A 25407-nucleotide genomic window follows, 5' to 3' on the forward strand; every position below is an offset into this window, starting at 1 on the left:
TGAAAGCTATCTTTCTCATTTCGGTGATACTTTCATGGAGGATGCTGAAGGTGAAGGGGAAGGTGAAGAAGAGGCACGTGATGATCCCGTTGATGATCTTGGTCGGACCATTGCTGATGCACTTGAAGAAAAGAAACCGGTACAAATCCTCCTACACTTGAAGCACTCAAAAGAAGCATGCGGCGCCGGACGTGGTAAAGCAGAGCAATCTAAAAGAACGGCATTCAAAGACGGTGTGCTTATTCATGTCGGCCAGAACAAATCCAGTGGCGCCAAACTCTTTGCAACTCGCGACCGTGTATATAGACAGGCACGGGATGCTCGCGCATTTTGATCGTAGCAATACAAAACACGGGATGCGCGCAATTCACATACTCGCCGTCCTGCTACTCCTCGCCGCCGGCGCCGCTGCCGGCGCCGAGAAGAAGGCGTGCCACGGCGGCGACGAAGCGGCTCTCCTCGCCGTCAAGGCTGCCTTCAGCAACGCCTCCTCCTTCGTGTCATGGACGCCCGACATCCCGTGCTGTCACTGGCCCGGCATCGACTGTTCGGACGACGACGGCTCCGGGGGGACCACGGGCCGCGTCGTTAGCCTCGCCATCCTGCGTGACGACGGCATCACCGGTGTTGTGCCAGGCGACGCCATCGCCGGGCTCACCCGCCTCCAGATCCTGTTTCTTTTCAAGCTCCCCCGTGTGTCCGGTGCCATCCCGGCGGCGCTCGTCAGGCTCTCCGGCCTCAAGGAGCTGACCATCTCGCGCACCGGCGTGTCGGGCCCCGTGCCGTCATTCCTCGGCGCGCTCAAAGCGCTCGAGTCGCTGGACCTCTCCTTCAACGCGCTTACCGGCGCCATCCCGGCGTCCCTCGGCGCGCCCCCGCGCCTCATCAGTGTTGACCTCAGCCGCAACCGCCTCACCGGCCGCATCCCGCCGCTGCTCCTCAGCAAGGCCGGGCCGCAGGCCTTCCTGTCGCTCTCGCACAATAACCTGTCCGGCGGCATCCCGGTCGAGTTCGCCGCCGTGAACTTCGAGCAGATCGACCTGTCGCGGAACCAGCTGACAGGCGACGCCTCGCTGCTGTTCGGCCGGGGGGATGATGACAAGCCAGTGCTGGATTCCGCGGACCTGTCGCGCAACGCCCTGAGCTTCAACATGTCCCTGAGCTTCAACATGTCCGGGCTGCGGCTGACTAGGCGGCTGGACTCGCTGGACCTCAGCCACAACATGATCTACGGCGGCATCCCGGCGGTGGTGGCCAACCTCACCAACCTGCAGGTGTTCAACGTCAGCTACAACCGGCTCTGTGGCGCGGTGCCGGTGGGCGCGGCGGCGAGGTACGATTTGTACTCCTTCGCGCACAACAAGTGTCTCTGTGGTCAGGGCCGAGCCGGCTTAATCCGGGGCCCTGTGTGAATTTTTAAAATGGGCCCTATAGCATAATAAATTTTTGACTATTCAACATATTATAACGTATATATCAGAGTATCTTACACAGAAATTCGAAACATTAAGAAGCATACCTATTAAACTTCCGGTTGCATACTTTTTTTGAACAACTTCATCCTTTTAGAGTTCTTCGAAAAATCTTCAATAATATCCTCATAATAAATCTTCTCCAACACTTCACTCTCAAGTGCAATGGTCGAAGCCAATTTCAACTAACTGATTATCGGAGGATGCTTTTGGTTTCTTTTTAACAAACTTGTCAATTGCCTCTCTTTGAGATTAAACCAGTTTTCCCCCTTTTCTTTATTTTTCTTTTTTCTTACGCTTCTGAAAATCGGATTCGAGCTTTTCCATGTCGACTCCTTCAAAATAGATGAACAAAAATACATCATAATCAAACGAATTTGGGAATTAGGAGAATAACACCTAGGCCAGTATGTATGGCATCTAGTAGAGTACTAGTTTACTAAGGCTTACGGAAAAAGCAGACATGAAAAGAAAGAGGGGGAGACATGAAATGAGAGAGAGCCGGAGAGATCGGCCGCACCTGTTGTGCTTGATCACAAGATCGATCAGGAGGGAGAGGGACTCGGAGGGGCAATTGCAGTGCAGAAGCAGAATGACGATTGACGAACTACTTGAGTCGCTTCCGCTTCATCTAGGGAGTAGGGAGTCGGGCCACATACGCAGTTTCTCCATCTGAGAATCGGTGGTTGGTGGACTCGATCGATGGATCGATTCCCGTCGGCGGTCGGCCTCGCTGGTTTGCTCTCTCCATCGATTTGAAGGGCAAAGGATAGGGCCGGCTGTTTTACTTTTTTTTTTTGCTGAATGTTTATATAGGCTTACAGCAAAATTTGGGGCCCCAAAAAAATTTGGGCCCTGTGCCCTTGCACACTTTGCACTCCCGCTCGCTCGGGCCTGCTGTGGTGCCCCGCTACCTGATGCGTGCCGTTGATTACAGACTGCGACTAGCAGTCTAGCACTCGTGAATCACGATCCGTCTACCTATCGAGCTAGAGTCAGTAAGTGTAAGCAAGGCTCATTTTTCTCTGATCTGCTGACACACTAAACCATAAGTGATAATATATACTGGATCAGCAACAATGGGTGAAGAATATATGCTGTTGTAATTCTTTTAAGTTTACAGAAGAAAGTTGTTGTAGTAGTAATGTTTTAATTTAGGGCCCCAACATGCGAAAATACTCTGGAGAACCTGGCAACGAGCGAAGAGCCTCGTTTATGAATTCAAGATCTGTGTTCTATTTTGATTTTACCTTGCATGCATTTAAGGAAATTTTAATTATTGTAGCCTCATATTGACTAACGAACCCTTTCAATTCCTAACAATATTCACATACAGTCCATCTCAAAGCTTAAGGTTTTGTTTTCAAAAGACAATCCAAGTAAAGTTTGACCAAACTTTTAGACGAATCTATCAATAAATATAATATTTTATAAATATTATATAAAAATATATTTCATTATCTATCTAATCTTTACCTACTAATAAAGGCAGTAAGTTTCTCTCCAAAATTTTCGTCTGTTTTGTAATTACCCATAATTTTCGATCGAATTTACCGACAGTGCCACCGCGTAAGTCAACTTAACCCGCATTCTCCCTCCGCTCGATCAACCAGCCTGAAACGTTTTTCTCTACCAGGTCCGACCTCCAATTCTCTCTTTTTAGGGTTCCTCTACTTCGAACCCCGCCGCCGCCACATGCCACCGTGGCTGCCGCGGTAGCCTAATCGCTAGATTCACGTCCAGCGAGCCATTCTTGGTTGAAAACTGGAACGCGAGGAACCGGTCCTGGGTGGAGCCAGCTCCGGCAAGCAGGGAGCCCTCGCGGCGAGGACAGGGCATGCAGTGGTGCCGGACGACGGCGGGGCGGGCATCTTCTGGCGGCATTCCTTGGGCCTAGCACAGCTGCTGCAGTAGGCACTGGAAAACGCCATGGCGAGGCACGAGGACGAAGTGTACATACGCTATCCATATGAACTCCCCGCTTGGTGATATTGTTGGAGAATTAGGCACAATTTTCATGATTAATTCCAGAATATAAAACATGATGACAGCAACTACTAACATGTGAAACTCAAACATACTAGGTGCATTAATCAACATGAGTAGCAGCACAAACGGTAAAGCATCCATCGCTAAACAGATCAAGATATGTCGCACGTACCGATCTGGTGGAGGTGGCGATGGAGGTGTAGCAGATGATGTCGCAGCAGTAACGTTGTTGATGACAACGTTGTTGACGACAGGGACGACGGGTCGAAGTAGACGGCGTTGAAGACGACGGTAGGCAGCACCGCCCGACTTGGACGGAAGGCGACCCGTGATGAAGAGCTTGAGCAGTCGCGCAGAGCGCTTCCCAAAAACCTAATTCGCCCTCTCCCGTACAGGATCGCAAGGACGAGCGGTTCCGGAGACCTGCTCTCAACGTGGGCCACGCCCATGTCGCACGAACGTTTCGAGTCGGTTACAGATAGCCCTCGATCCGGGAGCGACCCGAACCGACTAACTGCGACGCGTCCGTCTAGGACTCTGTTCGTTTTCCTGAGCTGCAAAAAGTAAGGAAAGTCTCGGCTCGAGGCTCAATCCACTCACCACGAGCGCGGCGCGCGCGTCGTGACGTGTCGAGACGAGCGAGCGAGGAGGAGGAGGAGCGCGCGCGTGTAGCACTCCTATTCTCACTCACTTACTAGTGGTGAAACAACCCACCTTATAAGGTGGTCTAACTTCCTCCCAACTTTCCATGTAGGACTAAACTTCCCTAGTGACCTGCCACCAACTTGGGCTCAAACTCACAAGGCTGCCACTAAGTGGGCTTTGAGATTTATAGGGAAAATCTGAAATCTAGTATGGGCCACCAAATGTGGGCCCAATATTTCAACAATCCCCCACCAGATCTCAAATACTCATTTAGAGATTTACCAATACTCACTGCTTGTTTATATACCAGTGTTTCAGCGGAGACTGTTAAGTTGAACTTCCGCCTAGAACCTTAAGCTACATCCATTCACACTTGAACAATGGACTAAGCCTCGAATTGCAAGTTTTGCGTGAACAGGGTTTCACTCAAAGTCATGACCAGTACATGGCTGCCAGTAGCCTACCCCGTGGGTGAAGCATGTGCGTCATACTTCGTGGTCTCTTCATGAGTTTACTAGAGATCACCCAAATCTCATAGATTGCGACGTTTAACAATCGAACTCATATAGGTGTGTTATTTCAAGAATGCTCTGTAGGACAGCATCTTTGCTAAAATAGCCAACATAAACACATTAAGGCTTTTGCCAACCTGCCTTACAGCAATTGAGAGTTGTGCATCTTCACATAGAGAGGGAACATAATACTCTCCTCAATTAAACTACTAGTTTGTTCTTCCCAGGTCCTAATTCACGGGATCTCCGATCACAAAGGTTGGGTTACCACTATGGTGTAACATCAACGGGTCTCAAACCCATCTCCCTCGATGCACTTTCTATCACATTACGTGATAGTCCCTTTGTAAAGGGATCTGCCAGGTTTTTGTCTCGTTTGAATATATGTAACAGTTATTACTCCGGAGTTTCGCAATTTCCCGACAGACTTCAAACGTCTCTTGACGTGTCTTGATGACTTCGCGTTATCCTTAGAATTGTTCACTTTGACAATTACAGTTTGATTGTCACAATTCAAAAGGATTGCCGGAACAGGTTTTTCAACCACAGGCAAGTCCATCAAGAGCTCACGCAACCATTCCGATTCAACAGTGGTTGTGTCTAAAGCAGTAAGTTCTGCTTCCATAGTTGACCTCGTCAATATGGTTTGCTTGCAAGATCTCCATGACACTGCGCCACCTCCAAAGGTAACTACATACCCACTTGTGGCGTACAGATCATCTACATCTGAGATCCAATTCGAATCACTATATCCTTCAAGCACAGCTGGATGCCCTGAATAGTGAATCCCATAACTCATTGTACCACATAGGTAGCGCATGACCCTATCAAGTGCATGCCAATGATCAGTACCCGGGTTTGACATGAACCTACTCAACTTGCTAACAGCAAAAGAGATGTCCGGTCTAGTCGCGCTCGCTAAGTACATGAGTGAGCCAACAATCTGAGAGTATCTCAGTTGATCTATGGCAATCCTCCGGTTCTTGCGTAATGTCACACTCGGGATCATAAGGTGTTGGAGAAGACTTGCTATCAATATAGCCGAACCGGCTCAAGATCTTCTCAACATAATGGGATTGTGTTAGAGTAATCCCACTCTCGTTCTTAATAAGCTTGATGTTCGGAATCACATCGGCTTCTCCCGGATCTTTCATATCAAAGCACTTTGACAAGAAAGACTTGACCTCGTGTATTACTTTCATGTTTGTACCAAATATCAGAATATCATCCACATACAAACACAGTATGACACCTTCGCCCCCACCATGGCGATAGTAAACGCACTTGTCAGCCTCATTGACAACAAAGCCTACAGAAGTCAAAGTTCTGTCAAACTTCTCATGCCATTGCTTAGGTGCTTGTTTCAGGCCATATAAAGACTTCAGTAACTTACACACCTTTCTTTCTTCACCTTTTACTACGAACCCATCAGGCTGATCCATATAGATCTCCTCTTCCAACTCTCCATCAAGAAAAGTTTTCTTTACGTCCATTTGATGAACGATAAGACCATAGGAGGCAGCCATGGACAGTAGTACTCGAATGGTGGTAAGTCTAGCGACAGGTGAATAGGTGTCGAAGTAATCTTCGCCTTCTCTCTGTGTGTAGCCTTTAGCTACAAGCCGCGCCTTGTACTTCTCAATAGTACAATCAGGTCTTAGCTTCTTCTTGAACACCCATTTGCAGCCCACAGGCTTGCATCCATGGGGTCATTCTGATAGCTCCCAAGTTCCATTAGAAAGAATCGAGTCCATCTCATTATGGACAGCTTCTTTCCAGTCATCTGCATCTGGAGATGCATATGCCTCTGCAATGGACGTGGGAGTATCATCCACCAGGTACACAATGAAATCGTCACCAAAGGATTTTTCAATCCTTCGTCTCTTGCTCCGTTTAGGAGCTTGATTGTCATCATTCTCAGTAACATTCTCATGTGATTGTTCAAAATACTCATTAGATGTACTAGACTCAGGAATTATCTCAATTGAAATTCTAGCAATGCTATGCATATCTTTCATAGAAAACATATTCTCAAAAAATGTTGCATCACGAGATTCCATAATAGTATCAACATGCATATCAGGTACCTCGGATTGAACTACTAAAAATCTATATCCTACACTCCGCGGAGCATAACCTAGAAAGATACAATCCACTGTCTTTGGTCCAAGTTTGCGCTTCTTAGTAATTGGAATATTGACTTTCGCCAAACATTCCCATGTGCGCGCAAATACGAAAGTGATGGTTTTCTCCTAGCCCACTCCTCGTAAGGGGTTTTATCTTTATTCTTATTAGGAAATCTATTCAGGACATGACATGATCGAAGTCAATAAAGCCTCCCCCCACCATGCCTTTGATAAACCAGCAGTGGCTAACATGGAATTCACCAAGTCAGTCAGCGTGTGGTTTTTCCTCTCGGAAACCCCGTTTGATTGGGGCGAATAGGGAGGCGTCCTCTCATGAATAATGCCATGTTCCTCACAGAATTCATCAAAGATTTTAGGAAAATATTCACCACCACGATCCGACCTAAGACTCTTGATCTTTCTCTCTTGTTGATTTTTAACTTCGGCCTTATAAATTTTAAAGTAGTCTAAACCTTAATCTTTAGTTCGCAACAAATAAACATAGCAAAATCTAGTCGCATCATCAATCAATATCATGAAATATCTCTTTCCACCTTTTGTCAACACACCATTCATCTCACATAGATCAGAATGTATGAGTTCTAGAGGTGCCAAGTTTCTCTCCTCGGCCGCCTTGTGAGGCTTCCGAGGTTGCTTTGATTGCACACAACTATGGCACTTAGAACCTTTGGCAATGGTGAAATTCGAAATTAAATTTAAACTGGATAGCCGAGACATTAAACCAAAATTAATGTGACATAAACGAGAATGCCAAACATTGGTATCATCACTAACATTGCCACAAATATGGTTCACAGACTTATTACTGAAATCAGAAAGCGAAAAGCGGAACAAGCCTCCGCACTCATAGCCTTTACCAATAAATTGTCCAAACTTGGAAACAACTACTTTATTCGACTCTAAAACAGCCTTAAACCCATCTCTGCCTAGAAGGGAGCCGCTAACGAGATTCTTGTTCATAGTAGGGACATGCTGCACGTTCCTCAGCTGCACGATCTTCCCCGAAGTGAACTTGAGATCTACCGTGCCAACACCACGAACAGAAGCATGTGACCCATTCCCCATCAAGACGGAAGAATCCCGGGCGACCTGGTAAGAAGTGAACATGGAGATGTCAGCACACACATGAAAATTAGCACATGTATCAATCCACCAACATGGAGATTGAAAAACCGAAAGAACAGTAAAGAGATTACCGTACCCATCAGCATTGCTAGCGGTCACCGTGTTGACTTGTCTCGCCTTTTTCTTGCGGTCTGCCCTCTCTGGACAGTCCTTAGAAAAGTGGCCAGTCTCTCCACAGGTAAAGCAGCTCAGATCTGCTTTGTTTATCATCTTCTTCTTCTTGAAGATTGTAGTCTTCATAGGCTTATTGAAGGAGGGCTTGTTATTCCCTTTGTTCTTGCTGTAGGGTTTCTTCTGCACCATGTTGGCGCTAGACTGGCCCTCTCCTTTCTCAGTATTATCCTTAGCCCGAGCTTTCTCCTCAACATCAAGAGACGCTATCAAATTTTCAACTGATATCTCCTGTCTCTTGTGTTTGAGAGTTGTGGCAAAGTTCCTCCATGAAGGGGGCAACTTAGCGATGATGCATCCAGCCACAAACTTGTCAGGTAAGGCACACTTAAGGAGTTCAAGCTCTTTCGCAATGCACTCGTATCTCATGAGCTTGTTCGACTACGTAACGGTTGTTTACCATCCTGATGTCATGGAAGCTCTCCATGATGTACAGTTCACTGCCTACATCGGTTGCACCGAATTTAGCATTCAGTGCATCCCAGAGCTCTTTACCGTCTGTTATGTGCATGTACACATTGATGGCGTGCAAGACACACGTTCGTTGGGAACCCCAAGAGGAAGGTGTGATGCGTACAGCAGCAAATTTTCCCTCAGTAAGAAACCAAGGTTATCGAACCAGTAGGAGTCAAGGAACACGTGAAGGTCGTTGGTGGCGGAGTGTAGTGCGGCGCAACACCAGGGATTCCGGCGCCAACGTGGAACCTGCACAACACAGAAGGCATAACAATGCACATACATATATCATGATGAGTACTATGAGATTTAATCAGGGCATTACGACAAAGTACATAGACCGCTATCCAGCATGCATCTATGCCTAAAAAGTCCACTTTCAGGTTATCATCCGAACCCCTTCCAGTATTAAGTTGCAAACAACGGACAATTGCATTAAGTATGGTGCGTAATGTAATCAACACAAATATCCTTAGACAAAGCATCGATGTTTTATCCCTAGTGGCAACAAGACATCCACAACCTTAGAACTTTTCGTCACTCGTCCCGGAATCAATGGAGGCATGAACCCACTATCGAGCATAAATACTCCCTCTTGGAGTCACAAGTATCAACTTGGCCGGAGCCTCTACTAGCAACGGAGAGCATGCAAGAACATAAACAACATATATGATAGATTGATAATCAACTTGACATAGTATTCAATATTCATCGGATCCCAACAAACACAACATGTAGCATTACAAATAGATGATCTTGATCATGATAGGCAGCTCACAAGATCTAACATGATAGCACAATGAGGAGAAGACAACCATCTAGCTACTGCTATGGACCCATAGTCCAGGGGTGGACTACTCACACATCGATCCGGAGGCGATCATGGCGATGAAGAGACCTCCGGGAGATGATTCCCCTCTCCGGTAGGGTGCCGGAGGCGATCTCCTGAATCCCCCGAGATGGGATTGGCGGCGGCGGCGTCTCTTTAAGGTTTTCCGTATCGTGGCTCTCGGTACTGGGGGTTTTGCGACGAAGGCTTTAAGTAGGCGGAAGGGCGGAGTCGGAGGAGGCACGGGGGCCCCACACGCTAGGGCCGCGCCGCCCTAGTGTGGCGGCGCCCCGTGGCCCCACTTCGTTTCCCTTTCGGTCTTCTGGAAGCTTCGTGGAAAAATAAGACCCTGGGCGTTGATTTCGTCCAATTCCGAGAATATTTCCTTACTAGGATTTCTGAAACCAAAAACAGCAGAAAACATCAATCGGCTCTTCGGCATCTCGTCAATAGGTTAGTGCCGGAAAATGCATAAATATGACATATAATGTGTATAAAACATGTGAGTATCATCATAAAAGTAGCATGGAACATAAGAAATTATAGATACGTTTGAGACGTATCAAGCATCCCCAAGCTTAGTTCCTACTCGCCCTCGAGTAGGTTGATACGTCTCCAACGTATCGATAATTTCTTGTGTTCCATGCCACATTATTGATGTTATCTACATGTTTTATGCACACTTTATGTCATATTCGTGCATTTTCTGGGAACTAACCTATTAACAAGATGCCGAAGTGCCGCTCCCGTTTTCTCGCTGTTTTTGGTTTCAGTAAATCCTAGTAACGAAATATTCTCGAATCGGACGAAATCAACGCCAAAGTTCCTATTTTCATCCGAAGCATCCGAACACCCGGAAGGACCGTAGGGGGCCACAGGGCCACCAAACCCTAGGCCGGCGCGGCCGGAGGGGGGCCGCGCCGCCCTATGGTGTGGCCCCCTGTCAGCCCTCCCGCGCCGCCTCTTCGCCTATAAGAAGCCCCCGGATCAGAAAACCCGATACCAATTGACGAAACCCAGCAAAAGACTCCGTGGCGCCGCCGCCATCGCGAAACTCCAATCCGGGGGACAGAACTCCGTTCCGCACCCCGCCGGAGCGGGAAGTGCCCCCGGAAGGCTTCTCCATCGACACCGCTGCCATCTCCATCAACACCGCTGCCATCTCCACCGCCATCTTCATCACCGCTGCTGCTCCCATGAGGAGGGAGTAGTTCTCCATCGAGGCTCGGGGCTGTACCGGTAGCTATGTGGTTCATCTCTCTTCCATGTACTTCAATACAATGATCTCATTGAGATTCATATGAGTTTGTATCACTACTATCTATGTGCTACTCTAGTGATGTTATTAAAGTAGTTCTATTCCTCCCGCACGTGTGTAAAGGCGACAGTGGGTGCACCGTGTTAGTACTTGGTTTATGCTATGATCGTGATCTCTTGTAGATTATGGAGTTAACTATTGCTATGATAATATTGATGTGATCTATTCCTCCTACATATGCATGAAGGTGACAAGTGTGCATGCTATGCTAGTACTTGGTTTAGTAGCGTTGATCTATCTTACACTAAAGGTTACTTAAACATGAGCATTATTGTGGAGCTTGTTAACTCCGGCATTGAGGGTTCGTGTAATCCTACGCAATATGTTCATCATCCAACAAAAGTGTAGAGTATGCATTTATCTCGTTCCGTTATGTGATCGATGTTGAGAGTGTCCACTAGTGAAAGTCTATTCCCTAGGCCTTGTTCCTAAATACCGCTGAGTTACTACCGCTTGTTTACTACCGCTGCGTTACTACTGCTGCGTTACTACCGCTTGTTTATCGTTTTATCGCGTTACTATCGCTGCAATACCACCACCATCAACTACACGCCAAGCACTTTTCTCGGCACCGTTGCTACCGCTCATACTTATTCATACCACCCGTATTTCACTATCTCTTCGCCGAACTAGTGCACCTATTTGGTGTGTTGGGGACACAAGAGACTTCTTGCTTTGTGGTTGCAGGGTTGCATGAGAGGGATATCTTTGACCTCTTCCTCCCCGAGTTCGATAAACCTTGGGTATCCACTTAAGGGAAACTTGCCGCTGTTCTACAAACCTCTACTCTTGGAGGCCCAACACCGTCTACAGGAAAGGAGGGGGAACGTAGACATCAAGCACTTTTCCGGCGCCGTTGCCGGGGAGGAAAGGTAAAAGGCTCTCATACTACGGTCCCGTGTAAAGTATTTTTCCGGCGCCGTCGTGTGTGTGCTCAAAGCTATTTCCTTTAGATCCTGCAATTGCATCTTGTTGTTTCTTGTTTACACTAGTTTGGCATAATGTACAAGAGTGAGCTTCTTATTCTATTTCCTGATTTAAAACATGGATTGTTTGATGCGAAAATTAAAAAACCTATGAAATCTTCTTTGCATGCTGGTAGTAATATTAGTATGAACGCTTTGAACACCATTGTTGATAATGATATAGAAAGTTCTAAGCTTGGGGAAGCTGGTTTTCATGATATTTTTAGTCCCCCAAGCATTGAGGAGAAAATTTTCTTTGATGATACTTTGCCTCCTATTTATGATGTATAATGATAGTGGTCTTTTGGTGCCACCTACTATGGAGAGTAAATTTTGTTGTGATTATACTATGCCTCCTACACTTGATGAGAATAATAATGATAGCTACTTTGTTGAATTTGCTCCCACTACAACTAATAAAATTGATTATGCTTATGTGGAGAGTAATAATTTTATGCATGAGACTCATGATAAGAATGCTTCATTTGATAGTTATATTGTTGAGTTTGCTCATGTTGCTACTGAAAGTTATTATGAGAGAGGAAAATATGGTTGTAGAAATTTTCATGTTACTAAAATGCCTCTCTATGTGCTGAAATTTTTGAAGCTACACTTGTTTTATCTTCCTATGCTTGTTACTTTGCTCTTCATGAACTTGTTTATTTACAAGATTCCTATGCATAGGAAGCATGTTAGACTTAAATGTGTTTTGAATTTGCCTCTTGATGCTCTCTTTTGCTTCAAATACTATTTCTTGCGAGTGCATCATTAAAACTCGCTGAGCCCATCTTAATGGCTATAAAGAAAGAACTTCTTGGGAGATAACCCATGTGTTATTTTGCTACAGTACTTTGTTTTATATTTGTGTCTTGGAAGTTGTTTACTACTGTAGCAACCTCTCCTTATCTTAGTTTTGAGTTTTGTTGTGCCAAGTTAAGCCGTTGATAGAAAAGTAAGTACTAGATTTGGATTACTGCGCAGTTCCAGATTTCTTTGCTGTCACGAATCTGAGCCCACTGCTCTGCAGGAAGCTCAGAAAATTATGCCAATTTACGAGCATGATCCTCAGATATGTACGCAACTTTCATTCAATTTGAGCATTTTCGTTTGAGCAGGTCTGGTGGCCTAATAAAATCCATCTTTACGGACTGTTCTGTTTTGACAGATTCTGCCTTTTATTTCGCATTGCCTCTTTTGCTATGTTGGATGAATTTCTTTGATCCATTGATGTCCAGTAGCTTTATGCAATGTCCAGAAGTGTTAAGAATGATTGTGTCACCTCTGAACATGTTAATTTTTATTGTCCACTAACCCTCTAATGAGTTGTTTCGAGTTTGGTGTGGAGGAAGTTTTCAAGGGTCAAGAGAGGAGGATGATATACTATGATCAAGGAGAGTGAAAGCTCTAAGCTTGGGGATGCACCCGGTGGTTCACCCCTGCATATATCAAGAAGACTCAAGCGTCTAAGCTTGGGGATGCCCAAGGCATCCCCTTCTTCATCGACAACATTATCAGGTTCCTCCCCCGAAACTATATTTTTATTCCATCACATCTTATGTGCTTTTTCTTGGAGCGTCTCGTTTGTTTGCTTTTGTTTTTGTTTTTGTTTGAATAAATTGGATTACATCATGCTTGTGTGGGAGAGAGACACGCTCCGCTGGTTCATATGAACACATGTGTTCTTAGCTCATAATATTCATGGCGAAGTTTCCTCTTCGTTAAATTGTTATATGGTTGGAATTGGAAAATGATACATGTAGTAATTGCTATAATGTCTTGGGTAATGTGATACTTGGCAATTGTTGTGCTCATGTTTAAGCTCTTGCATCATATACTTTGCACCCATTAGTGAAGAAATACATAGAGCATGCTAAAATTTGGTTTGCATAATTGGTCTCTCTAAGGTCTAGATAATTTCTAGTAAGGTGTTTGAACAACAAGGAAGACGATGTATAGTCTTATAATACTTGTAATATGTCTTTTATGTGAGTTTTGCTGTACTAGTTCATCCTTGTGTTTGCCTCAAACAACCTTGCTAGCCTAAACCTTGTATCGAGAGGGAATACTTCTCATGCATCCAAATACTTGAGCCAACACTATGCCATTTGTGTCCACCATACCTACCTACTACATGGTATTTCTCCGCCATTCCAAAGTAAATTGCTTGAGTGCTACCTTTAAACAATTCAAAATTTATTACCTCTTATTTGTGTCAATGTTTTATAGCTCATGAGGAAGTATGTGGTGTTTATCTTTCAATCTTGTTGGGCAACTTTCACCAATGGACTAGTGGCTTCATCCGCTTATCCAATAATTTTGCAAAAAGAGCCGGCAATGGGATTCCCAGTCCCAAATTAACAAACTAAAAATAGACACTCCTCCATGGTATGTGATTGTTGGACGGCACCCGAAGGATTCGGTTAGCCATGGCTTGTGTAAGCAAAGGTTGGGAGGAGTGTCATCATAATAAAACTAAAATAAAAAGGTACTCCTTCATGGTATGAGATTGTTGGCGTGCACCCGAGGATTCGGTTAGCCATGGTTTGTGAAAGAAAGGTTGGAAGGAGTGCCATCCAAAAATAAAATAAAATGGGAGCCGCTCTTTGAAGGTTTGTCTGGCAAGGGGGTTAGAGTGCCCACTACCATTCGTTGACAACAACATACACCTCTCAAAACTTTATTTTTATGCTCTCTATATGTTTTCAAAATCAAAGCTCTAGCACAAATATAGCAATCGATGCTTTCCTCTTTGAAGGACCATTCTTTTACTTTTATGTTGAGTCAGCTCACCTATTTCTCTCCACCTCAAGAAGCAAACACTTGTGTGAACTGTGCATTGATTCTTACATATTTGCATATTGCATTTGTTATATTGCTTTGCATTGACAATTATCCATGAGATATACATGTTACAAGTTGAAAGCAACCGCTGAAACTTCATCTTCTTTTGTGTTGCTTCAATGCCTCTACTTTGAATTATTGCTTTATGAGTTAACTCTTATGCAAGACTTATTGATGCTTGTCTTGAAGTGCTATTCATGAAAAGTCTTTGCTTTATGATTCAGCTTGTTTACCCATGTCATATACATTGTTTTGATCGCTGCATTCACTACATATGCTTGTACAAATAGTATGATCAAGGTTATGATGGCATGTCACTCCGTAAATTATCTTTGTTATCGTTTTACCTCGCTCGGGACGAGCAGTAACTAAGCTTGGGGATGCTGATACGTCTCCAACGTATCGATAATTTCTTGTGTTCCATGCCACATTATTGATGTTATCTACATGTTTTATGCACACTTTATGTCATATTCGTGCATTTTCCGGAACTAACCTATTAACAAGATGCCGAAGTGCCGCTCTCGTTTTCTCGCTGTTTTTGGTTTCGGAAATCCTAGTAACGAAATATTCTCTGAATCGGACGAAATCAACGCCAAAGTTCCTATTTTCATCGGAAGCATCCGTAACACCCGGGAAGGACCGTGAGGGGGCCACAGGCCACCAAACCCTAGGCCGGCGCGGCCGAGGGGGGCCGCGCCGCCCTATGGTGTGGCCCCCCGTCAGCCCTCCCGCGCCGCCTCTTCGCCTATAAGAAGCCCCCGGATCGAAAACCCGATACCAATTGACGAAACCCAGTAAAAGACTCCGTGGCGCCGCCGCCATCGCGAAACTCCAATCCGGGGACAGAACTCTGTTCCGGCACCCCGCCGGAGCGGGGAAGTGCCCCCGAAGGCTTCTCCATCGACACCGCTGCCATCTCCATCAACACCGCTGCCATCTCCACCGCCATCTTCATCACCGCTGCTGCTCCCATGAGGAGGGAGTAGTTCTCCATCGAGGCTCGGGGCTGTACCGGTAGCTATGTGGTTCATCTCTCTTCCATGTACTTCAATACAATGATCTCATTGAGATTCATATGAGTTTGTATCACTACTATCTATGTGCTACTCTAGTGATGTTATTAAAGTAGTTCTATTCCTCCCGCACGTGTGTAAAGGCGACAGTGGGTGCACCGTGTTAGTACTTGGTTTATGCTATGATCGTGATCTCTTGTAGATTATGGAGTTAACTATTGCTATGATAATATTGATGTGATCTATTCCTCCTACATATGCATGAAGGTGACAAGTGTGCATGCTATGCTAGTACTTGGTTTAGTAGCGTTGATCTATCTTACACTAAAGGTTACTTAAACATGAGCATTATTGTGGAGCTTGTTAACTCCGGCATTGAGGGTTCGTGTAATCCTACGCAATATGTTCATCATCCAACAAAAGTGTAGAGTATGCATTTATCTGTTCTGTTATGTGATCGATGTTGAGAGTGTCCACTAGTGAAAGTCTATTCCCTAGGCCTTGTTCCTAAATACCGCTGAGTTACTACCGCTTGTTTACTACTGCTGCGTTACTACTACTGCGTTACTACCGCTTGTTTATCGTTTTATCGCGTTACTACCGCTGCAATACCACCACCATCAACTACACGCCAAGCACTTTTCTCGGCACCGTTGCTACTGCTCATACTTATTCATACCACCCGTATTTCACTATCTCTTCGCCGAACTAGTGCACCTATTTGGTGTGTTGGGGACACAAGAGACTTCTTGCTTTGTGGTTGCAGTGGTTGCATGAGAGGGATATCTTTGACCTCTTCCTCCCTGAGTTCGATAAACCTTGGGTATCCACTTAAGGGAAACTTGCTGCTGTTCTACAAACCTCTACTCTTGGAGGCCCAACACTGTCTACAGGAAAGGAGGGGGAACGTAGACATCATAGGTAAACGATAACAAGGATAATTTCTGAAGTGACATGCTATCATAATCTTGGTCAATACTATTGTAAAGCATATGAGATGAATTCAGCGATTCGAAGCAATGGCAAAGATAATGAGTAAACAAATGAATCATATAGAAAAGACTTTTCATGAATAATACTTTCAAGACAAGCATCAATAAGACTTGCATAAGAGTTACTCATAAAGCAATAAATTCTTAGTGGAAAGCTTTGAAGCAACACAAAGGAAGATATAAGTTTCAGCTGTTGCTTTCAACTTCAACATATTTATCTCATGGATAATTGTCAACACAAAGTAATATAACAAGTGCAACAGGTAAACATGTAAGAATCAATGCACGCAGTTGATACAAGTGTTTGCTTCTAAGATAGAAGGAATAGGTAAACTGACTCAACAATAAAGTAGAAGATTGGCCCTTCGCAGAGGGAAGCATGGATTACTATTTTTGTGCTAGAGCTTTTCATTTTGAAAACATAGAAACAATTTTGTCAACGGTAGTAATAAATCATATGTGTTATGTACTCCCTCCGTTCTTTTTTAATTGACTCAAATTTAGTACAAAGTTGTACTAAATCTGAGTCAATTAAAAGAGAACGGAGGGAGTATAAGATATCCTATAAGTTGCAAGCCTCATGCATAGTATACCAATAGTGCTCGCACCTTGTCCTAATTAGCTTGGATTAACATGGATTATCATTGCATAGCATATGTTTTAACCAAGTGTCACAAAGGGGTACCTCTATGCTGCTCGTACAAAGGTCTAAGGAGAAAGCTCGCATTGGATTTCTCGCTTTTGATTATTCTCAACTTAGACATCCATACCGGGACAACATAGACAACGAGATAATGGACTCCTCTTTAATGCATAAGCATTCAACAACGAGATAAAATTCTCATAAGAGATTGAGGATTAATTGTCCAAACTGAAACTTCCACCATGGATCATGGCTTTAGTTAGCGGCCCAATGTTCTTCTCTAACAATATGCATACTCAAACCATTTGATCATGAAAATCGCCCTTACTTCAGAAAAGACGAACATGCATAGCAGCTCACATGATATTCAACAAAGGTGTAAAAGTTGATGGCGTCCCCAGAAACATGGTTACCGCTCAACAAGCAACTTATTAAGAAATAAGACACATAAGTACATATTCTTCACCACAATAGTTTTTAAGGCTATTTTTCCCATGAGCTATATATTGTAAAGGAAAAGAATAGAATTTTTAAAGGTAGCACTCAAGTAATGTACTTTGGAATGGCAGAGAAATACCATGTAGTAGGTAGGTATGGTGGACACAAATGGCATAGTATTTGGCTCAAGGATTTGGATGCACGAGAAGAATTCCTCTCAATACAAGGCTAGGCTAGCAAGGTTGTTTGAAGCAAACTCAAGTATAAAAGGTGCAGCAAAGCTCACATATGAACATATTGTAAGTATTATAAGGCTTTACATCGTCTCCTTGTTGTTCAAACACCTTAACCAGAAAATATCTAGACTCTAGAGAAGCCAATCTTGCAAACCAAATTTTAACAAGCTCTATGTAGTTATTCATTAATAGGTGCAAAGTACATGATGCAAGAGCTTAAACATGATCTATATGAGCACAACAATTGCCAAGTATCAAATTATTCAAGACATTATACCAATTACCACATGCAGCATTTTCTGTTTCCAACCATATAACAATGAACGAAGTAGTTTCAACTTTTGCCATGAACATTAAAAGTAAAGCTAAGAACACATGTATTCATATGCAACAGCGGAGCGTGTCTCTCTCCCAAACAAAGAATGCTAGGATCCGATTTTATTCAAACAAAAACAAAAACAAAAACAAACAGACGCTCCAAGTAAAGCACATAAGATGTGACGGAATAAAAATATAGTTTCACTAGAGGTGACCTCGATAAGTTGTCGATGAAGAAGGGATGCCTTGGGCATCCCCAAGCTTAGATGCTTGAGTCTTCTCAAAATATGCGAGGATGAACCACGGGGCATCCCCAAGCTTAGACTTTTCACTCTTCTTGATCATATTGTATCATCCTCCTCTCTTGACCCTTGAAAACTTCCTCCACACCAAACTCAAAACAAACTCATTAGAGGGTTAGTGCATAATTGAAAATTCATATATTCAGAGGTGACATAATCATTCTTAACACTTCTAGACATTTCACAAAGCTACTGAAAGTTAATGGAACAAAGAAATCCATCAAACATAGCAAAACAGGCAATGCGAAATAAAAGGCAGAATCTGTCAAAACAGAACGTACCGTAAAGACGAATTTTTCTGGGGCACTTAACTTGCTCAGATGAAAATGCTCAAATTGAATGAAAGTTGCGTACATATCTGGGGATCACGCACGTAAATTGGCAGATTTTCTGAGTTACCTACAAACGGGGCGGCTCAATTCCGTGACAGCCAAAAATCTGTTTCTGCGCAGTAATCCAAATCTAGTATTGACTTTACTATCAAAGACTTAACTTGGCACAACAATGCAATGAAATAAAGATAAGGAGAGGTTGCTACAGTAATAACAACTTCCAAGACTCAACAAAACAGTAGCAAAATAAAAACATGGGTTATCTCGCAAGAAGTGCTTTTTTTATAGCCATTAAGATGGGCTCAGTAAATTTAATGATGCACTCGCATAAGGATGAGAGTTGAAGCAAAGAGAGCATCAAAAATCAAGTATGAAACAAATTTAAGCCTAATCCACTTCCTATGAAAAGGAATCTTGTAAATAAACAAGTCAATGAAGAACAAAGTGAATAGCATAGGAAGACAAAACAAGTGTAACTTCAAAAATTTCAGCATATAGAGAGGTGTTTTAGTAACATGAAAATTTCTACAACCATATTTTACTCTCTCATAATAATTTCCAGTAGCATCATGAACAAACTCAACAATATAACTATCACATAAAGCATTCTTATCATGAGTCTCATGCATAAAATAATTACTACTCCCAACATAAGCATAGTCATTCTTATTAATTGTAGTGGGAGCAAATTCAACAAAGTAGCTATCATTATTATTCTCATCACCATAATCATCAAATGTAGGAGGCATAGTATAATCATAATAAACTTTATCCTCAATAGTAGGTGGCACCAAAATACCAATATCATCATAAATGGGAGGAAAAGTGTCATCAAAGTAAATTCTCTCCTCCATGCTTGGGGGACTAAAAATATCATGCTCATCAAAACCAGCTTCCCCAAGATTAAATTCGTCCATTGCATTAGCAATAATAGTGTTCAAAGAGTTCATGCTAATAACATTGCTACAACTATTTTGCAAACAAAATTCCATGAGTTTTTTAATTTTCTCTTCAAACACGTCATGTCCTAACTCAAGATAAATACTATAAAGATCTCTAATATTTTTGTTGTTTTCCATTAAGCCTAACTAGTGAAATCACACAACTTAGTGTTCTCAGGAGTATTCATTTTAGCAGTAGTAAATAAAGCAAACTAAATAAAGTAAATGCAAGTAACTAATTTTTTTGTGTTTTTAATATAGAGAATGCAAACAAGACAGTAAATAAAGTAATGCAAGTAACTAATTTTTTTTGTATTTTTGATATAGAGAGCAAACAAAGCATTAAATAAAGTAAAGTAAAGCAAGACAAAAACAAAGTAAAGAGATTGGATGTGGGAGACTCCCCTTGCAGCGTGTCTTGATCTCCCCGGCAACGGCGCCAGAAAAAGTTGCTTGATGGCGTGCAAGACACACGTCCGTTGGGAACCCCAAGAGGAAGGTGTGATGCGTACAGCAGCAAGTTTTCCCTCAGTAAGAAACCAAGGTTATCGAACCAGTAGGAGTCAAGGAACACGTGAAGGTCGTTGGTGGCGGAGTGTAGTGCGGCGCAACACCAGGGATTCCGGCGCCAACGTGGAACCTGCACAACACAATCAAAGTACTTTGTCCCAACGTAACAGTGAGGTTGTCAATCTCACCAGCTTGCTGTAAACAAAGGATTAGATGTATAGTGTGGAAGATGATGTTTGTTTGCGAAGAACAGTAAAGAACAATTGCAGTAGATTGTATTTCAGATGTAAAGAATGGTCCGGGGTCCATAGTTCACTAGTGGTGTCTCTCCCATAAGATAAATAGCATGTTGGGTGAACAAATTACAGTTGGGCAATTGACAAATAAAGAAGGCATAACAATGCACATACATATATCATGATGAGTACTATGAGATTTAATCGGAGCATTACGACAAAGTACATAGATCGCTATCCAACATGCATCTATGCCTAAAAAGTCCACCTTCAGAGTTATCATCCGAACCCCTTCCAGTATTAAGTTGCAAACAACAGACAATTGCATTAAGTATGGTGCGTAATGTAATCAACACAAATATCCTTAGACAAAGCATCGATGTTTTATCCCTAGTGGAAACAGCACATCCACAACCTTAGAGGTTGCTGTCACTCCCCCAGATTCAATGGAGGCATGAACCCACTATCGAGCATAAATACTCCCTCTTGGAGTTACAAGTATCAACTTGGCCAGAGCCTCTACTAGCAACGGAGAGCATGCAAGAACATAAACAACATATATGATGGATTGATAATCAACTTGACATAGTATTCAATATTCATCGGATCCCAACAAACACAACATGTAGCATTACAAATAGATGATCTTGATCATGATAGGCAGCTCACAAGATCTAACATGATAGCACAATGAGGAGAAGACAACCATCTAGCTACTGCTATGGACCCATAGTCCAGGGGTGGACTACTCACACATCGATCCGGAGGCGATCATGGCGATGAAGAGACCTCCGGGAGATGATTCCCCTCTCCGGCAGGGTGCCGGAGGCGATCTCCTGAATCCCTCGAGATGGGATTGGCGGCGGCGGCGTCTCTGGAAGGTTTTCCGTATCGTGGCTCTCGGTACTGGGGGTTTCGCGACGAAGGCTTTAAGTAGGCGGAAGGGCGGAGTCGGAGGAGGCACGGGGGCCCCACACTCTAGGGCCGCGCGGCCAAGACCTGGGCCGCGCCGCCCTAGTGTGGCGGCGCCCTGTGGCCCCACTTCGTTTCCCTTTCGGTCTTCTGGAAGCTTCGTGGAAAAATAAGACCCTGGGCGTTGATTTCGTCCAATTCCGAGAATATTTCCTTACTAGGATTTCTGAAACCAAAAACAGCAGAAAACATCAACTTGCTCTTCGGCATCTTGTCAATAGGTTAGTGCCAGAAAATGCATAAATATGACATAGAATGTGTATAAAACATGTGAGTATCATCATAAAAGTAGCATGGAACATAAGAAATTATAGATACGTTTGAGACATATCACACATCACACAGACGATCAGCAAGAATACTCAGAACGCATCCGACGAAGAGAGTATTGTTTTCCTTGAACTTGTTCTGATCTTGGTCAGATATAGTTCCTTCAGGTAAACCATCACTAACTTCGAACACTTTCGGATGAGTAAGCCGAGCGTGGCCTTAACCTGCCACCTCTTAAAGTGCACACCGGTAAACTTATCCGGCCTGAGTGCATCAGCAAAACCAGCCATTGTTAACTCAGGAAATTGCCTACAATTAGGTTTTTGGATTGTTGGAGAATTAGGCACAATTTCCATGATTAATTCCAGAATATAAAACATGATGACAACAACTACTAACATGTGAAACTCAAACATACTAGATGCATTAATCAACATGAGTAGCAGCAGCACAAACGGTAAACCATCCATCGCTAAACAGATCAAGATATGTCTCACGTACCGATCTGGTGGAGGTGGCGGTGGAGGTGTAGCAGATGATGTCGCAGCGATAACGTTGTTGATGACAACGTTGTTGACGACAGGGACGACGGGTCGAAGTAGACGGCGTTGAAGACGACGGTAGGCAGCACCGCCCGACTTGGACGAAAGGCGACCCGTGATGAAGAGCTTGAGCAGTCGCGTAGAGCGCTTCCCAAAAACCTAATTCGCCCTCTCCCGTGCAGGATCGCAAGGAGGAGCGGTTCCGGAGACTGATACGTCCCAAACGTATCTATAATTTCTTATGTTCCATGCTACTTTTATGATGATACTCACATGTTTTATACACATTATATGTCATATTTATGCATTTTCCGGCACTAACCTATTGACGAGATGCCAAAGAGCCAGTTGTTGTTTTCTGCTGTTTTTGGTTTCAGAAATCCTTCAAAGGAAATATTCTCGAAATTGGACGAAATCAACGCCCAGGGTCCTATTTTTCCACGAAGCTTCCAGAAGACCGAGGGAGAAACGAAGTGGGGCCACGGGGCGCCGCCACACTAGGGCGGCGCGGCCTAAGGGGGGCCCGCGCAGCCCTAGCGTGTGGGGCCCCCGTGACCCCTCCGACTCCGCCCTTCCGCCTACTTAAAGCCTTTGTCGCGAAACCCTCTGTACCGAGAGCCACGATACGGAAAACCTTCCAGAGACGCCGCCGCTGCCAATCCCATCTCGGGGGATTCAGGAGATCGCCTCCGGCACCCTGCCGGAGAGGGGAATCATCTCCCGGAGGTCTCTTCATCGCCATGATCGCCTCCGGATCGATGTGTGAGTAGTCCACCCTTGGACTATGGGTCCATAGCAGTAGCTAGATGGTTGTCTTCTCCTCATTGTGCTATCATGTTAGATCTTGTGAGCTGCCTATCATGATCAAGATCATCTATTTGTAATGCTACATGTTGTGTTTGTTGGAATCCGATGAATATTGAATACTATGTCAAGTTGATTATCAATCTATCATATATGTTGTTTATGTTCTTGCATGCTCTCCGTTGCTAGTAGAGGCTCTGGCCAAGTTGATACTTGTGACTCCAAGAGGGAGTGTTTATGCTCGATAGTGGGTTCATGCCTCCATTGAATGCAGGGACGATGACGGAAAGTTCTAAGGTTGTGGATGTGTTGTTGCCACTAGGGATAAAACATCGATGCTTTGTCTAAGGATATTTGTGTTGATTACATTACACATCATACTTAATGCAATTGTCTGTTGTTTTCAACTTAATACTGGAAGAGGTTCGGATGATAACCTGAAAGTGGACTTTTTAGGCATAGATGCATGCTGGATAGCGGTCTATGTACTTTGTCGTAATGACCTGATTAAATCTCATAGTACTCATCATGATATATGTATGTGCATTGTTATGCCTTCTTTATTTGTCAATTGCCCGACTGTAATTCGTTCACCCAACATGCTATTTATCTTATGGGAGAGACACCACTAGTGAACTGTGGACCCCGATCCATTCTTTACATCTGAAATACAATCTACTGCAATACTTGTTCTTTACTGTTCTTCGCAAACAAACATCATCTTCCACATTATACATCTAATCCTTTGTTTACAGCAAGCCGGTGAGATTGACAACCTCACTGTTACGTTGGGGAAAGTACTTTGATTGTGTTGTGCAGGTTCCACGTTGGCGCTGGAATCCCCGGTGTTGCGCCGCACTACACTCCGCCACCAACAACCTTCACGTGTTCCTTGACTCCTACTGGTTCGATAACCTTGGTTTCTTACTGAGGGAAAACTTGCTGCTGTGCGCATCACACCTTCCTCTTGGGGTTCCCAACGGACGTGTGCATTACACGCCATCAAGCATATTTTCTGGCGCCGTTGTCGGGGAGATCAAGACACGCTGCAAGGGGAGTCTCCCACATCCAATCTCTTTACTTTATTTTTGTCTTGCTTACTTTATTTTATTTACTGCTTTGTTTGCTCTTATATCAAAAACACAAAAAAAATTAGTTGCTAGTTTTACTTTATTTACTGTCTTGTTCTCATATCAAAAACACACAAAAAATTAGTTACTTGCATTTACTTTATTTAGTTTGCTTTATTTACTACTGCTAAAAAATGAGTAATCCTGAAGTTGAAGTTCGTTCGTTTAAGCAACAAGGGGGAGAAAGTTTTAAAGATGTTTGGTATAGAATTAGCGATGCTCATCATAGGGGTGCATTAAGAAACACTCCACTATTATACTACTTAGGAATTTTTATGTTGGTATCTCTAGTTGGAATAGGTATGTTCTTGATACTCTTGCGGGAGGTAATTTCCTAGGCACTCCTGTTTTAGAAGCTAGTTGCATCATTGAGAGTCTAGTTGGAATACCACCTGTTAATGAAGCTAAAATTGAAATCTCTCTTGATGATGTCATGAAAAAGTTGGAAGCCATAGAGAAAGATCTTCCGAGTATTGAGACTAAATTGGGAATATTACTTAATAGCACTGACAAACTTGATAAATCACTAGGCGGAATTAATGAGAGAATTGCCGTTTTAGAAACTTGTGCTACTCATGATAATCGAACCCATAGGATTAGTGAACTTGAAAAAGCTATGGGAACCTTGGGTTCAACTTTTTCTTCTCTAAAGTTTAAGGAGAAAGCCTATGTGGGTAAGGAGCAAAGATTCATGTATGTCTCTAAAGTGCCTAAGCCAAAAAACTATTATAGGCCTAAAATTGACAAAGCCCTTAGCACCACTATGGATGATGGATCATCTAAGATACCTATTGATGTTGATGCTTCGTCTCTTGACAATACTTGATTCACACTTTCTGCGCCTAGCTGAAAGGCGTTAAAGAAAAGCGCTTATGGGAGACAACCCATTATTTTACTTATGCACTTTTGTTTTATATTTGAGTCTTGGAAGTTGTTACTACTGTAGCAATCTCTCCTTACCTTTATTTTATTGCATTGTTGTGCCAAGTAAAGTCTTTGATAGTAAAGTCAATACTAGATTTGGATTACTGCGCAAAAACAGATTTCTTGCTGTCACGAAATTGAGCCGCCCCGTCTGTAGGTAACTCATAAAAATCTGCCAATTTACGTGCGTGATCCTCAGATATGTACGCAACTTTCATTCAATTTGAGCATTTTCATCTGAGCAAGTTAAGTGCCCCAGAAAAATTCGTTTTTATGGACTGTTCTGTTTTGACAGATTCTGCCTTTTATTTCGCATTGCCTGTTTTGCTAT

The 25407-nt window shown here is 43.5% G+C and overlaps 1 protein-coding gene across 1 annotated transcript; it reads left to right on the plus strand.

Annotated features, from left to right (window-relative positions):
* Window positions 1-356: 356 nt before the first annotated feature.
* On the plus strand, window positions 357-1412 carry LOC124685820 (polygalacturonase inhibitor-like). The gene has a single exon (XM_047219855.1). It carries the CDS (start codon window positions 357-359, stop codon window positions 1410-1412), a length of 1056 nt encoding a protein of 351 aa, XP_047075811.1.
* The last annotated feature ends 23995 nt before the right edge of the window (window positions 1413-25407 follow it).

The sequence above is a fragment of the Lolium rigidum genome, chromosome 2 (assembly GCF_022539505.1).
Source record: "Lolium rigidum isolate FL_2022 chromosome 2, APGP_CSIRO_Lrig_0.1, whole genome shotgun sequence".
Taxonomy (NCBI): domain Eukaryota; kingdom Viridiplantae; phylum Streptophyta; class Magnoliopsida; order Poales; family Poaceae; genus Lolium; species Lolium rigidum.